Source organism: Lepus europaeus, chromosome 3 (genome assembly GCF_033115175.1).
Source record: "Lepus europaeus isolate LE1 chromosome 3, mLepTim1.pri, whole genome shotgun sequence".
In the NCBI taxonomy this organism is placed as follows: domain Eukaryota; kingdom Metazoa; phylum Chordata; class Mammalia; order Lagomorpha; family Leporidae; genus Lepus; species Lepus europaeus.
In genome coordinates this window covers 127,725,660-127,740,197 of record NC_084829.1, presented here as the reverse complement: position 1 = coordinate 127,740,197, position 14,538 = coordinate 127,725,660, and the positions used below count along the sequence as shown (strand labels likewise).

General features: G+C 34.8%; 1 protein-coding gene across 5 annotated transcripts in view; it reads left to right on the top strand.

The window, feature by feature from the left end:
* PTPRK (protein tyrosine phosphatase receptor type K) overlaps nt 1–14,538 on the top strand; it is a 592,149-nt gene that overhangs the window by 556,055 nt on the left and 21,556 nt on the right. For 2 of the 5 annotated variants that reach the window (XM_062186743.1, XM_062186741.1), the window contains exons 15-19: nt 1,592–1,752; nt 4,482–4,517; nt 8,784–8,968; nt 10,867–10,954; nt 12,356–12,432. In XM_062186743.1, coding sequence (XP_062042727.1) covers nt 1,592–1,752; nt 4,482–4,517; nt 8,784–8,968; nt 10,867–10,954; nt 12,356–12,432 — 547 coding nt within the window. Of the gene's footprint in view, nt 1–1,591; nt 1,753–4,481; nt 4,518–7,341; nt 7,601–8,783; nt 8,969–10,866; nt 10,955–12,355; nt 12,433–14,538 lie in introns of those variants that run through there. The other 3 variants (XM_062186745.1, XM_062186744.1, XM_062186746.1) reach the window with 2 other exon arrangements.

Here is a 14,538-nt window from a genome sequence, read left to right as displayed (position 1 = left end):
GCTTGTGCATGGTCTTTTCCCCAAAGCCTAGAAAAATGTGACAATAGTTCATTCCATGAATGGAGCAAATATCTCTTAAAATGATGGTGGTGATGGTATTCATGGTGTAGTAGTAGTGGTAATGGTGGTGGCAGTGATGGTATTTCTTATGCCCATGTCACTATTATTGTTAGCTCTATGATCATCATCATTGTTATTTCTATAATAAGGACATATCCATCCTCAAATCTTAGCTTATGGCTGTCTTATTTCGGTGACAAATCTGTTGTGTCTATGTGTTTATGTTTTGGGTATATACCCACTAAGGACAAATATGTTAATTTTAGAGAAAATAAATTCCACACCAGAGCAGCCCTCAAATTGCTAGATTAACTTTGTCAAGGAAAGTCTTTGTACATAAATTCAGTCTATAAAGTGAAAACTTTATAGTGTTTGAAATACATTTACTCTGATACAGATACTAATGAGAATCATAAGAAAAAAAAAAAAAAAAAAACAGCTCGTCGTATTTCCAAGGCAGCCTAAACTGCTGCCATAAACTTGCTAACATCATTTTTCTGGTATAGCCTTTTAGAGTGTTTTGTATCATATATAAAATGCCTTGTTAATTTGATTTAAATCTTTATACCCTTTTAGTCATCTTTTCCTTGAATGCTTCATGTGTAACATTCACAAAGAACCAAAATATATTTTATATCCTTGATGTGTATGATAAAGGTATCAGTATTTGACTCACTCAAAATTCTAAAACCCTGGTAGTTTCCAAATACCCTAAATCATTTACCCTGATTTATATTAAAGACATTTCTGTAGTGTGGCTACTTTGCAATGAGATTCTAAATCATGTTTTTACGATTTGACTCTTCTGTAATGCAAATTGATGATAATTCACATTATACTTTTGCATAGAATTTTTCAAACTTTTCACAGTTGGTTTCTTACATGATTTATATTTAATTCATAAATATGTGTATTTGAATTTTATCTACCTGCACTTGATTCTAAAAGACTATGGTTTAGATTTGATTGTTTGTATACAACTATGTCGCTAAATATGTTAATAGTATAGATGTTGCATTTTTACCTAGTAATAGTGCAGAGAATGAAGAGTGTAGCTAATCTTGTGTGTTTTAGTTGGGTGGCTGTAGTAAAATAAACTTCAAAAAAATAAGTGTAGTTGTTCACAAGAACTTCTAAATGTTGATTGAGTATTCATCGCCCAGAAGGAAGACCAAAACTTACCATTTAGCTTAGTTTCCTTGAACTACTCTAACTAGGAAGTATTTATTTATACTTTAAATAAAATATAGCTGCATTCTTTGGATTTTTTGCTGAATAAAATATAGGAAACCATGAGACAAGTTTGGGTTGACAGCTTGAATATTGACATATCAATGTGACACATAACATTGTTTATAACAACCAACAAATGTATTTGAATGTCAAACTTAATTTCTGAAATTATGATCATTTCTTAGGTTTTCTAAACCACATTTCTAACTTTGCCTACAAGCTTACTTGAACTACTTGTTGCTGATGTCAGTTCTTCAGGTTTCACACTAAGGGATCCCTTTTGTGTTTGCTTTGGCAGCAAACTTGCTAAAAAACGCAAAGATGCTATGGGGAACACCCGGCAGGAGATGACTCACATGGTGAATGCTATGGATCGAAGTTATGCAGATCAGAGCACTCTGCATGCGGAAGATCCTCTTTCCATCACCTTCATGGACCAACATAATTTTAGTCCAAGATGTAAGTTCTTCATTAACATTTTAATAAGTGATTTTGTTGAAGCATATTGTTACCGTTGAAGTCTATACATTACCTTTTGAATAATCAGAGAGATTAAGAAAGAGCGAAGAAACAGAAATAGAAACAAATAGAATATTATGGGATCTAAAAAATGACTTAGGTGCAGACTTTACCCTGGATTTCGTTTAAACTATATGAGTTTAATGACTGTATCATAGCAACATTCCAAACATACACCACAAAGACCATATCATGGGTCAATGCTGTAAGATAACCTAATGATTGCCAAGACCAGCATTCTGGTATGGTGGGTAAGGCCACTGCCTGCACTGCCAACAGCTGTGTTTGAGTCCCCACTGCTCCACTTCTGATCCAGCTCCCTGCTAATGCACCTGGGAAAATAGCAGAAGATTGTCTAAGTCCTTGGGCTCCTGCACCCACATGGGAGACCAGGATGAAGCTCTTGGCTTCTAGCTGGCTTTGGATCAACCTAGCTCCAGCCATTGCAGCCATTTGCAGTTTGAACCAGTGGGTGGAAGATTCTCTATCTCTACCTCTGCCTCTCTGTAACTCTGCCTTTCAATAAATTAATTTTTAAATGCACTTTTTTAAAAAAAAATTAAACAATTGCCTATATAAAATCAATCTCAAATTTATTATTTTACCATTTGCTTTCTTCTTTTATGTAAGATATTATAAGCTTTATCTTATATAAAAGATATTTTAGGATAAGATGTAACAGTAATTCTTTTGGGAAATTGGTATTATAGATAAAATTATTTAGCTTACTAAGGAATCCTAGATAATTTCAACACTAAAAAGTTAACTAAAGAAAAGATGACTCTTACATGCAATAAGTATCTAACATGAAGTCCAAAACTGTACTTGATTTGGAAAATTTGCAAGAATTTAAGGTTAAATCTACACACCCATCCATCATACTGCTGATCTCTAAAGGAACTACTTTTTTTTAAAAAAAAAGAAATATTATTTATTTGAAAGAGTTGCAGAGAGAAGGAGAGAGCGAGACAGAGAGAGAAAGATCTTCTGTCCACTAGTTCATTCCCAAAATGGCTGCAATGGCCTGGACAGGGACAAGCAAATGCCAGGAACCAGGAGCTTCTTCCAGGTCCCACATACGTGTGCAAAGGTCCAAGGATGGGGAGCATTTTCTGCTGATTGCCTGTGCATAGTAGGAGAGAACTGGATCGGAAATGGAGCAGCCAGATTTCAAACTGGTGGCCATATGGGATGCCAGTGCCGCAGATGGCAGCTTAACCTGCTATGCCACAGCATGGTCTCTAAAGGAACTTCTTTTAAAATATTTGTACTGAAATATTCTCTAATGCCAGGTAGTTTAAGCCATAATCTCAGGAACAATACTATTAATCTTAAAACTTCCCAAGAGTTTTATATTTTGTTCTATACTTATATTTATTTTAACTCAAATCCTCAAGTAAAATTGATGCTTGATCTAGGCAAATCAGTTCTACCTTTGGCCTTGTAGACATAGAGACATTTTGCAAATGATATGCTTACCCCAGCTTGGAAAACATAGGTACAAGGGAAGCAATAAACAGTATTATTTCTTATTTGGTAAGAAATATCTATAATGTGAAGGTGGAAAGTAAAGTATTTATAGTTTTTTTGAATATTTATTTATTTATTTGAAAGAGTTACAAAGGGGGAGGGGGGTCTTCAATCCACTGGTTCACTCCTCAGTTGGCCACAACGGCTAGAGCTATTCTGATCCGAAGCCAGGAGACAGGAGTTTCTTCCAGGTCTCCCACGTGGGTACAAGGGCCCAAGGATTTGGGTCATCTTCTACTGCTTTCCTAGGCCATAGCAGAGAGCTGGATTGGATGTGGAGCAGCCAGGACTCCAACCGGTGCATATATGGGATGCCGGTACTGAAGGCGGTGGCTTTACCCACTACGCCACAGCACCAGCCCCAGTATTTATAGTTTATATGTGTCTTTTCAGAAGGAAGTTTTTCAGGAACATTCAGTTTGGTGAAATTATTCAGTAATTATTGACCCCGAATGCAGGCCATCATTTTCTGTGATACATACCTGTACCTAATTAGTAATTATAAGTGAATCATTTTGGAATTTAGATATAATCAAAATAGGGCCTTTCTGATCTATATGTTTTTATTTCATGATAAAATAAATGAATGTAAAATATAAAATACTATGACTCCTGAAAGTAGGTTTTTCTAAAAATGTAGATATATCATCTCTCTAATCATTTGATTTAATGTTTAGTAGATTAAGGACTTGTAAACATTTCTGTTCCCCAAATTTTTCTATATATTGCCTATCGTAGTACCTTAGTAAGAAGTTGGAGTTCAATTTAATTATTAAATGTTCACTTATGAAATTAGAGAAAGGATTAAATCTATTTCCTATATATAATGAAACAAATGAATGTGGAATAAACATAAGTAAGTTTTCTCTAAGTACCTTATACACAATAGAGCTAATAAATGGTTGCTTTACCCCCAATTTATAAACTTCATAATATCCACATCAATTTCTTTTTAAATTCAACAAAGTACTGAGATAACCTAAGCTGTAAGAAAGAACTTTAACCTTTTCAGAATAAAGCAATCAGAGCAGGCTTAATCATTGTATTTCTTAGGAAAGCATAAATCTATTTTAAAGAAGAAACGACTTAAAATAAACTTTAGAGCAACATATTCCCTCATGAGCTTTGTTTTCCTACAGTGCCCAATGATCCACTTGTGCCGACTGCTGTGTTAGGTGAGGCTCTAAATCTTTATCATCATTTTTTTTTGCATGGATCATGCTTCCTTGCATGGGTTATATCTTATTCTACACAGTAATTATTTATAGTGCAGGAAGTAACTTAATTTTGAAAACAGACAGCCATAGGCTTATCAAAGAGAGCTATTTTTCAACCCAGTTGGACCTAGTGGATTTCAAATTAGTATGACACCTAATATATAAACAATGTTAACATATCCACGTTAGCATGATGAATCCAAATGCACAGATTTCAGTGCAAAAAAAAAAGTAGTGTTTACCAGATGGAACTGAATTTTCTAAATCCTCCTAATTTTATAGCACAAGAGAACACATTTATGAATCAACATTATGGCTGTGTACAATTTGCTTTTGATTTGTCTTTAATAAGAGTTTATAAATGGAGGTAACTTTGCTAAGTCTGTGAGATTTGGCATTCCATGTGAACCTTATATAAGTAGTTCAGGGTTGCCCCTTCAAGAAATTTAGAACAAGCCTCTTTGCTGATCACTCAGTGAAGGGTCTTCAAAAGTTCATGGAAAATTGACCAAAATAAACTTACCTATTAATTCTATTTTTCCAGGAAATTTTTGTAGTGCCCTCATATACCACCCAAGACAACTGATATTGCTAGTGATAAGGTCTTTGCAGATGTATAATTAAATTAATATTTTTTATCTAGTTATATATTTCAGAGTGGAATGGGTTTCTCTTAAAGTTGTAGGCTATTTTTTTTACTAACTATACACCCATGATTCATGACCAGCTTGCATATGTTCACAAGTTTCATATCAGTTTTACCGTATGTTTTGAATGTATCATAAAAATTCCCAAATGTCATATTTGCTATGTGTAGTTAATATTTCTTATGAACATATAATGTTCACTTACATCCTATGCAGGTATTTTGTTATTTGTATATTCTAAGTTTCGGTGATTATAAAAATATTTTTGGATCAGTACAATTAGTTAAGTAAAAATATGTCTGCTTTGCACGAAGTTAATTATTTAAATTATACAGTTTATAACTAATATAAGGAAAATGCATTCTAAGATAATCCAAAAGTTAGAGTTCTCCATCTCTGACTGCCTTTGCCATTGAAGTTCACAACAACTATGATAAGGACGTGAACTGGGGCATTTTCCCGAAGGGAGTGGCTTGATGTTGTAGGGAGGAGCCATAACCAAGGATCACTGGGGAGGCACCAAATGCCTCTGATTATGTCATCTTCTGTTGAGCACTGCAGATTGTCATATCAAATTATAAAATGTAGTTCAATTAAAATAGTAAGAAACTCTTCAGGAAAAATTAGTTTCCTTTTCATTACAGTAGTTTTCTAATAGGTTCAAGTCTCGGTCCCCATGTGGATTTCCACTATGAACCAATAGCAACGCCTCATGTCTTTGCTTCCCCATTTTTAAAATAATAATTTCCAGCACACATTTTTCATAGAGTTTTGGTAAGAGAAAAATGAGATAATGCCTGTTAGTTTTCTAACATTTAAACAATGATTGTAGTAATGTTCCTGGTTAAAAGGGATATTTATATTTAAGAAAGCCTAGATTTAGCAGAAAAGGTCATAAAAATCTGTTCATATAAACATTCATTATGCATTTTATTTCATGTCAGAAGTCAAGCTGGTTGTTTTTTTTTTTCAGTATTGGCATTTTTTAAAAGTTAAATCTCTCATTAATCATACTAGATCTAGGAATGATTTGTTGTGTTTTTCATCATTCTTGGAATCATGGTGTTTACAGTTGTTTTGCATCCAATTGATTTTGTATTTATAGGCAATTTTTGAAATCACCTCAAATATTGCTTAATATTAATATCTACTTATTGTCTTAAAAAGGCTTAGAAACTTTTCATATTGATTCATATTTTTTGTGTTTTTTTTTTTTTTTTGTATTTTACTGCTTCATTGGGTTTAAGTCCCTATAACTGGTAAGTGTATTGCAATGAACTGTAGAAAAACCTTTCAATCAAGGATAGATTTGAAGTTATTATTCTTAAATGTGTAATAAGGAAGATGATTAGTATATGTACCCTCACTAGTAGTCACACTATTAGGTAGTTTAATGAAGTGGAAATGTATTGAGATTAATAATTCATATGTGATTATTTTAAAGATGGTACTGCTCTTTGTATTACTGTATTAAAGCTTAATACAAAACAAAAGGCACTGTGTATTTCATATTGGAACACAATCATCTGTAAGATTTGGAATATGGATGACTTCTGTGTTTCTCGCTGAACATCTTACCATTGTAAATATTGTGCTGCTCCAGCAGGTGCAGCGTGAGCCTTGGGCTGTTCTTGGAGCCCTGGCTGCCTTATTTACCAGCTTGGGTGATTGCATTTGGCCTCATGACTTTAGCTGTTCTCTCGACTTCTCATCCCAAACTGTGTATTCTGAGATAGTACCCAGATCAGTTGCTTCTGAACTTAATTTTACTAGGGACATGTATATATGCTTAATGTCAGTCTATTGATTGTAAAACTTTAGCAAAGGCAGATGAGTTGAGGGTAGTCTCATAGTAAGAGGAGGAAACTCTCCTGAATCATGTTTGCTAGCACATGTTTATATGCAGAAGGGTGGGCAAAACCTGAGCAAAAAGCAATAAATCACTTGGGTGATTAAATCACATGGAAACCACCAGGAGTTTTCTTCAGTTCAATGTAGTATTTTTAGGAATGAATCCAAAAGCAAAAAAAAAAGGCATTCAGCTTAGTAGGAGGGGGTAAAAATGAATGCAATCATGCTAAATTATAGAGGCACACAAATCTGATTGTAGGGTTCTTTTTTTTTCCCTTCTCCAGGAAGAAAAAATGTTTATCATGGGGACAACAATTCATTTTTTGCCATATCCTATTTGTAGAGTTGGTGATAGAACAGGCAAATGTACCAGCACTTGAACTATGTTTAACTGTTAATTAAATATCGTTATTTACAGTATGCATTATCATTAAAAGCAAAAGTTCCCCTAAGAGTGTACTTTCTCTTCTGTTAATGAGTATGACAGTATAATGCTTTACAAAGTACCACCCCTAAAACATTTGTTTTTATTTTTTAAAGTGGTAAGTTTTAATGTGATAAATATGAGCATGCTTCTCATTGTAATGAGTACTTTGGTCATTAAAATCCTGTTTATTCTTCATAGGCAAAATGTTCTTGTTCTTTTCTTTCTTCTTATGAGAGAAAGAGAATTAAGCTTCTCTTCATTTTAAGCTGATAACACAACTGGGATGGGACTTACACTTAAAATGTGGGTGGTGAGGGATTCAATTGATTTTAACTCATTGATTCATTGAAATGTTTATTGAATGACTGCCATGCACCAGGTGCTAGAAATAAAAAGAAAAATATGACTGTCTATATACTCTAACCATTCAGGACTTAGAGAGGAAAAGAGACATATGAATGATGAAAATATAGGGTAAGTGAAATGACCTATAAAAGAACAGGAAGCCATGGGAACATCAAATAGGAACTTTGTACTCAGCCTGAATGAGGGAAGAATTCCAAAGGAGGCACTCATATTTTGCTCCAGAAGCACACCCTTATCTCTCTCACACAAATGCTAGGAGAATCAAAATATGTTAGCAATTAAAGACAACAACAATAATAATAAACTCAGATGGCAAAGATTGAATGTGAGTGCACCTGTGGCCTAGCTAAAAGACAGCATGGGGTTTGGGTGATGCTGAGAATATCCACGTTTCCCAGTCTGGAGTGTGTTGTACTAAGAAGCTCCAGGTATTAGGGCGTTGTAGGTGCACAAGGGCATGAAGAAGAGAGGATGGGTTGCCTATGTGGTTTCTCTGAGGGAGGTTGGGATATGAATGGGAAAGAGTTTTGTTGAACTTAATGCACAATGAAAACACCTTTCCTATTGACACCTTGATCCTCAGATCTCCCTTTATATTGCTATGACTGCAGATGCAAGAAAATGTAAAAGCTCAGCTAAATCTCCCACTTGTGCTTTTTAAAAATGAATCAAATGTCTCCCTGCATCTCACAGCATCTGTGGTCTTGATGATATACACGCAGTGTACTCTGGCCTCAAAATCTTAAGATGCACTAAAAGGCTAAAGCTGTGTCCTTATAGGGATGCTGCCCTAGGCTTCTACTGTCTGACAGTTCTTTCCCTTTCTCCTGTCATCAGAAAGATCTTAAGCTCTGAAGTCTTCTTTGAATAAATGCATATTAAACAAGATAACTTTGTCTTTTTTTAATCTTATGGGATCTGAAAAAATGCCAGACGAAAACCACAGCGCCACAGCAGAATCCAGCCGCCTTCTGGACGTCCCTCGCTACCTGTGCGAGGGGACAGAATCTCCTTACCAGACGGGACAGCTGCACCCAGCCATCAGGGTAGCCGACTTACTGCAACACATTAATCTCATGAAGACATCAGACAGCTATGGGTTCAAAGAGGAATACGAGGTGAAAGCTTTAATACTGTATTCACTATGATTTTTAACCTGACAGTGAGTGGAATTGGACATTTTTGCCTCCCTTTAATGTAACAAGGAGAGCAGTGCTCCACAGGTACCCTAATCCAGTAGTGTGACTGAAAAAAAATTCAAGGAAAGGAGCACTTCCCAGGAACATACCTGGGTCTGAATTCATTATGACAGTTTTTAATGTTGTATTTCTTTATATATTCTACAATGCAGTTACAGAACACTTTGTTAGAACTTGATGTTTCCCAACTCAAAAATCAAGTGACAAGACACTTTGAGTCCCATTTTAAATTGTAGCATTTGAATTACTGAAGTAGCAGTTACTTTTTTGCTCTTGGCTCCCTGACCCTCTGATCCAAAAGGAGAAAGCTTTGTGATGTAAGTGCTACCGTCTGTTTAATCGTGTTTATTATTTGTTAAAAGTGGAAGGGAGGAAAAAGCAAAGCCCTGGAAATCAGTAAACAACATTTAAAAAGCCAAAAGAAGGATGCAGGAAATTCTTCCAATCTTATTTCCCCTTCCAATTCTAACCAAAATACCAGAACTCATCTTACAAAGAGACTTATTTAGACTGAACATTCTAATAAACATAGCAAAAAGGACAAAGTTCCTTTGCTACCCTTCAGTTCCTGAACAGTGTCAGTCTGGGACATGGGAGGAAGTCTGTCAGCCACCCATTCACATACCACAGTTCACACACATGTTTAAAATGAAAGAATTCAGTCCATGCTTTGCTTTGAAAGATCATCCCAAATCCATCCCATGTCATGAAAAATCTTTTAAACTCCATATTGTTTTTTTAAAGCTTTTATTTAATGAATATAAATTTCCAAAGTACAGTTTATGGATTACAATGGCTTCCCCCCCCCATAACTTCCCTCCCACCCGCAACCCTCCCCTTTCCTGCTCTCTCTCCCCTTCCATTCACATCAAGATTAATTTTCAATTCTCTTTGTATACTAAACTGATTTTCTGTATATAAAGAGAATTAAACTCCATATTGTACCTACAGATTACTGTTACACCTTAACTTGTGAGGGAATAAAATTATCTTTGAATACTGAAAGTTGGTGTTAGGTCTATGCCGGAAACACTATGCTGTAGACACAAAATAAGTGCAAAGAATTGGAGCTTTCTGCCAGAGCTGGTTCTTTTTGTTCATTTCATGTGTATTCCTGTGTACCTTGCTTCAAAAACCATGGGCTCTTTGAAGACCCCACTTCCTGTGTTGAGCAAAGTTGAAGTTTTTCTGCAAAAAGAAATCTGTATCCATATTTTAAATTGCTGCATATGGTAATTAAACCAATCAACAAATTCATCTGTTCCCAGATTCTTAGAGCAGGGGATTCTTTTCCATTTCAATATGATGCCTTGTTGTAGAGAGTCAGTCCTTTTCATGATCTTCAAAGAAGCCAAAATGCGATGGGTGTATTGCATGTGATTTAATGAGTAATTATGGAAGGAAGCAGGATTTTTTTTTTTTCTGTTACAAATGCTAAAGAATGCACATTTGAAATATACTCAGAAGTAGTTTTGCAGGTTTTGGTGCATTATTATTCAGTACATTTTGAAAAGAATGATGCTTTCTCTGCTTCCATCTCGGAGTTAATAGTGATCTGAAATTTGAACTTCTTTCAGAGTTCTTTTTTTCCCTCTAAAATTATTTCTTGTCCTTAATTTGAACTCAGTCTAGTCCTAGATGAGCAAGTATAAGTCCAACAAATCCGCTTTCAGGTCTGAGAGAAAAATTTGTGTACTATTATAAGAATTTCTTCCTTGCTGAGAAAGTGACTTTTACTATTTTAGTCTTCAGAACTGATAAACCTGTTTCAAAGAAAGGAATTAAAATCAGTCTGTCTATTATTTTTTTTCCTTCAGAGCTTCTTTGAAGGACAGTCAGCATCTTGGGATGTAGCTAAAAAAGATCAAAATAGAGCAAAAAACCGATATGGAAACATTATTGCATGTAAGTGCCCTTAAAATTCTTGGTGAATGTAAATATTGTTTGTTCAAAGATAAACAGTGAGTTGCAAATCCTCTTTATATGCTTTTACAGTTTAAGAAAATCCCTGATGGTGGCATATCTGTTTATACAGTCATCTATTTAATATTAAAAGAGCATTGGCTGTTAACAGTGATTCTGAAATTGTCATCATCCTCAATAATTAAATTGACTCTGATTCTTACCCAGTGGAGATAACTTGCTGCTTGATGTCATGTTTGTGCATAAATGCATGCAGTGTTTTCAAACAGCTAAGAATATCAGGATAATGAAAAAGGTATTTTTAGTTAAAGATTCTTACAAAACCCCACCAAATACTCAAGATTGGAGTGTTATTTTTTCCACAGACCTATACACTAGAATGTAAACTCAAGTAGCTCCGAGTTTTCATCATTAGGAAATCCCTCCTGATTAAGTTTTCAAGATGTATATGTTGGATAAATAAAGTCATTATCATATGAAACCACAGGAGCAGCAAAGAAAGCAGCAGATCATTAAACTTGGAACTAGATACTGATTTACTTAGAAAACACACTTCTGAATTTAGATAAGTTAAAAGTGTCTTAAAACAAAAATATTTAACCTTGAATCTCAAGTAATAAGTTGAAGCAAGGTTGAAAATTTACTGTCTTGGCCGGCTCCGCGGCTGAATAGGTTAATCCTCCGCCTAGCGGCGCCAGCACACCGGGTTCTAGTCCCGGTCGGGGCGCCAGATTCTATCCCGGTTGCCCCTCTTCCAGGCCAGCTCTCTGCTGTGGCCCGGGAGTGCAGTGGAGGATGGCCCAAGTACTTGGGCCCTGCACCCCATGGGAGACCAGGAGAAGCACCTGGCTCCTGCCATCGGACCAGCGCGGTACGCTGGCCGCAGCGCGCCAGCCGCGGCGACCATTGGAGGGTGAACCAACAGCAAAGGAAGACCTTTCTCTCTGTCTGTCTCTCTCTCTCACTGTCCACTCTGCCTGTCAAAAAGAAAAAAAGAAAAAAGAAAGAAAATTTACTGTCTAGTTGTGTGGCCCATTTGCTGTAAAGTGAAAAGGAAATGATTCTACCCATTGAAAATCAAGCCTACAAATGAAATTCGAAGTTAGCAAGTTTGGCTCTTCAGTCAAGTGGATGACTCAATTGATTCATCAGACATTATTGTATTTCCAAACTGTGAAGATGCAAGTCATTGAAGCCTTATTCACAGAGTATTATAACTGCAATAATTAATGAGCTCATTAAAGTTCTTTATTTTGTCAGATGACTGATTTCATAGCAGTATACTGTGGATAGAATATTGGCAACACTGAATGAAGCCTCTACAATGGCACTGTCTCAGAACAGCAATTTCATAACTTTAATTTTATTGTCTTAAAATTTTAGATGATCACTCCAGAGTAATTTTGCAACCTGTTGAGGATGATCCTTCTTCAGATTACATTAATGCCAACTATATAGATGTAAGTTTTTTGTATTCCCATAGATCTACTTTATTGACTTATATATGTGAACCTTTTTGATATGACATATTAAGTGATTGCTGCCTTTTTAAAGAACAAACTGTACACTTTTCCTTGTTCTACGTCCTAGTTCTTACTGACGCTGTTGTGCTTTCTTTCACACCTGACTTTGGTTTGGGCTGTAGATTTGGCTGTACAGGGATGTAAGTACCACTATATGTAAATAACAGCACCCTACTCTAAATATTTAATATAAATATTCTTAAATCCAGTTATTACTAATGCTTACTACTAGTTAACTCTGCATGCTTCACCTAATTAGCTCCATACAATATCTCTATGTTCATTTTCTGTAGTTCTTTTACATGTGTAAAGATGTATTTGACCTCCTTCCCTTTTCTTGTCTAGAAAAACAGGAGCATTTTTAGCTTCAACAGTGTATTATGTCCTCAAGTTTTATTTGTTAATGGTTTCTGTTTCTGGCTTTTTTCTTCTTACCCTTCCCCCAACATATGTGAGACGCTGGATAGTATGATGTGTATTAGCTTTATGAAATTTTACTCTTTACATTTGCCTTCTGACATTAAAAATGAGTATAAGACTATTTTGTGGTGTGTGGGATTGGCTTACATAGTGATAAATTACTCAGGCAAAATAATTATTAAATTTCAATTATAAAATATGCATCTCACACATATATATTGAACCATACAAATGAAAAAGTTTGCTTTGGTCGTATATTCCACTGTTGAATGTTATGATTACATACGTATCTACTTGCAAGTTCTTAATTTGAAGGAAATTAGTTATCAAATAAAATAAGAGATATTATTAAGGAGGCAATCTGTTACATTACATATATATGGGATAAGGCTCTTGAGTCGTGTATCACATTGGAGATTTCAGAAATGTCACTTCTCCCTCTGTGCCTCAGTTTCCCCATCTTTACGGTGGGGCACTAGTAATAGTACTAACACCATCACTTTATTGTGAAAATTAAATGAAGTAATGCATGGTGAGCATTTAGCACAATGTGTAGACATGTTTAGCACTCATTATACTTCAGCCAGTTTTTAACAATTAAAATCTAAGTGTGCTGAAAGTAATGGATTCAAAATATATATAATCATATGACAAAAGGTCGAATTACAGAATTGCAGTATATAATACACTTATGTACATTAAAAATATGACGTTTAGGTCCCAACTTTTTCTAATTGCCTAAGAAATAATTTTATCACATTTAATTGCATTTACTAAGTTCATATCTTACACTTATGTTATGAATTATAATTATTTGAAGAAATATATTTTATTAGGTATAATATAAACATATTGGCAATATTTGTAATCGTTACCATATTCTTATTCAGTATTTAAATTTATCAGACATGTCATGGAAACTAATGGTCCATCCTTTATAATTAATAAAAATCAACTGTTCACAAAGACATTTTTTCATTTTTCTTACCTATTTTGTCCTATGTTAGTTTCCTGCCAAGACAGATTCACTGGAGTCTTATTGTAATACTATTTCATGGTTCCTATAGTAAGACTATTTTCTAAATTAGGTTTTTTATCTAGTCTTTCTATTAAGACCCCTGTGTATTTTGGCTGGTTACTATACAATTTCTTAATTTTTCCTCTCCCATTAGCTTATTGTACTAAAAAGACACCTCCTGAAATTGGTACATAAAGAACAGGAAATGAAATGCTTATAAAGCTTGGGAAAAAATCTCCATATAATATTGCACTAAGCAGCATGTTGGTATATTATGAAACAGAAATCCAAATTTGCACCAGTGTAGTGCTCATTATATTAAATTTTAGTTTGAAGATCCAAGTTGACACACATTTACATGTGTGTTAAATTGTCCACACCAAAGTCTGTATGAATTTCACCATTGACATTTATCAAAGCTCTTTGATAAATGCACAACATATTCAAAAATGAACCCTATCGTATCATCATCATTTTTGCAACTCATAATCTGTTGTAATTAAACCAACTGAGATCAACTAAGAATGCATCCCTTATTAGGAATAATATGCTTGTTGAAACAACATTAAGTGTTTAAATACAAAGAGCTTGTGGCATACTGAAAT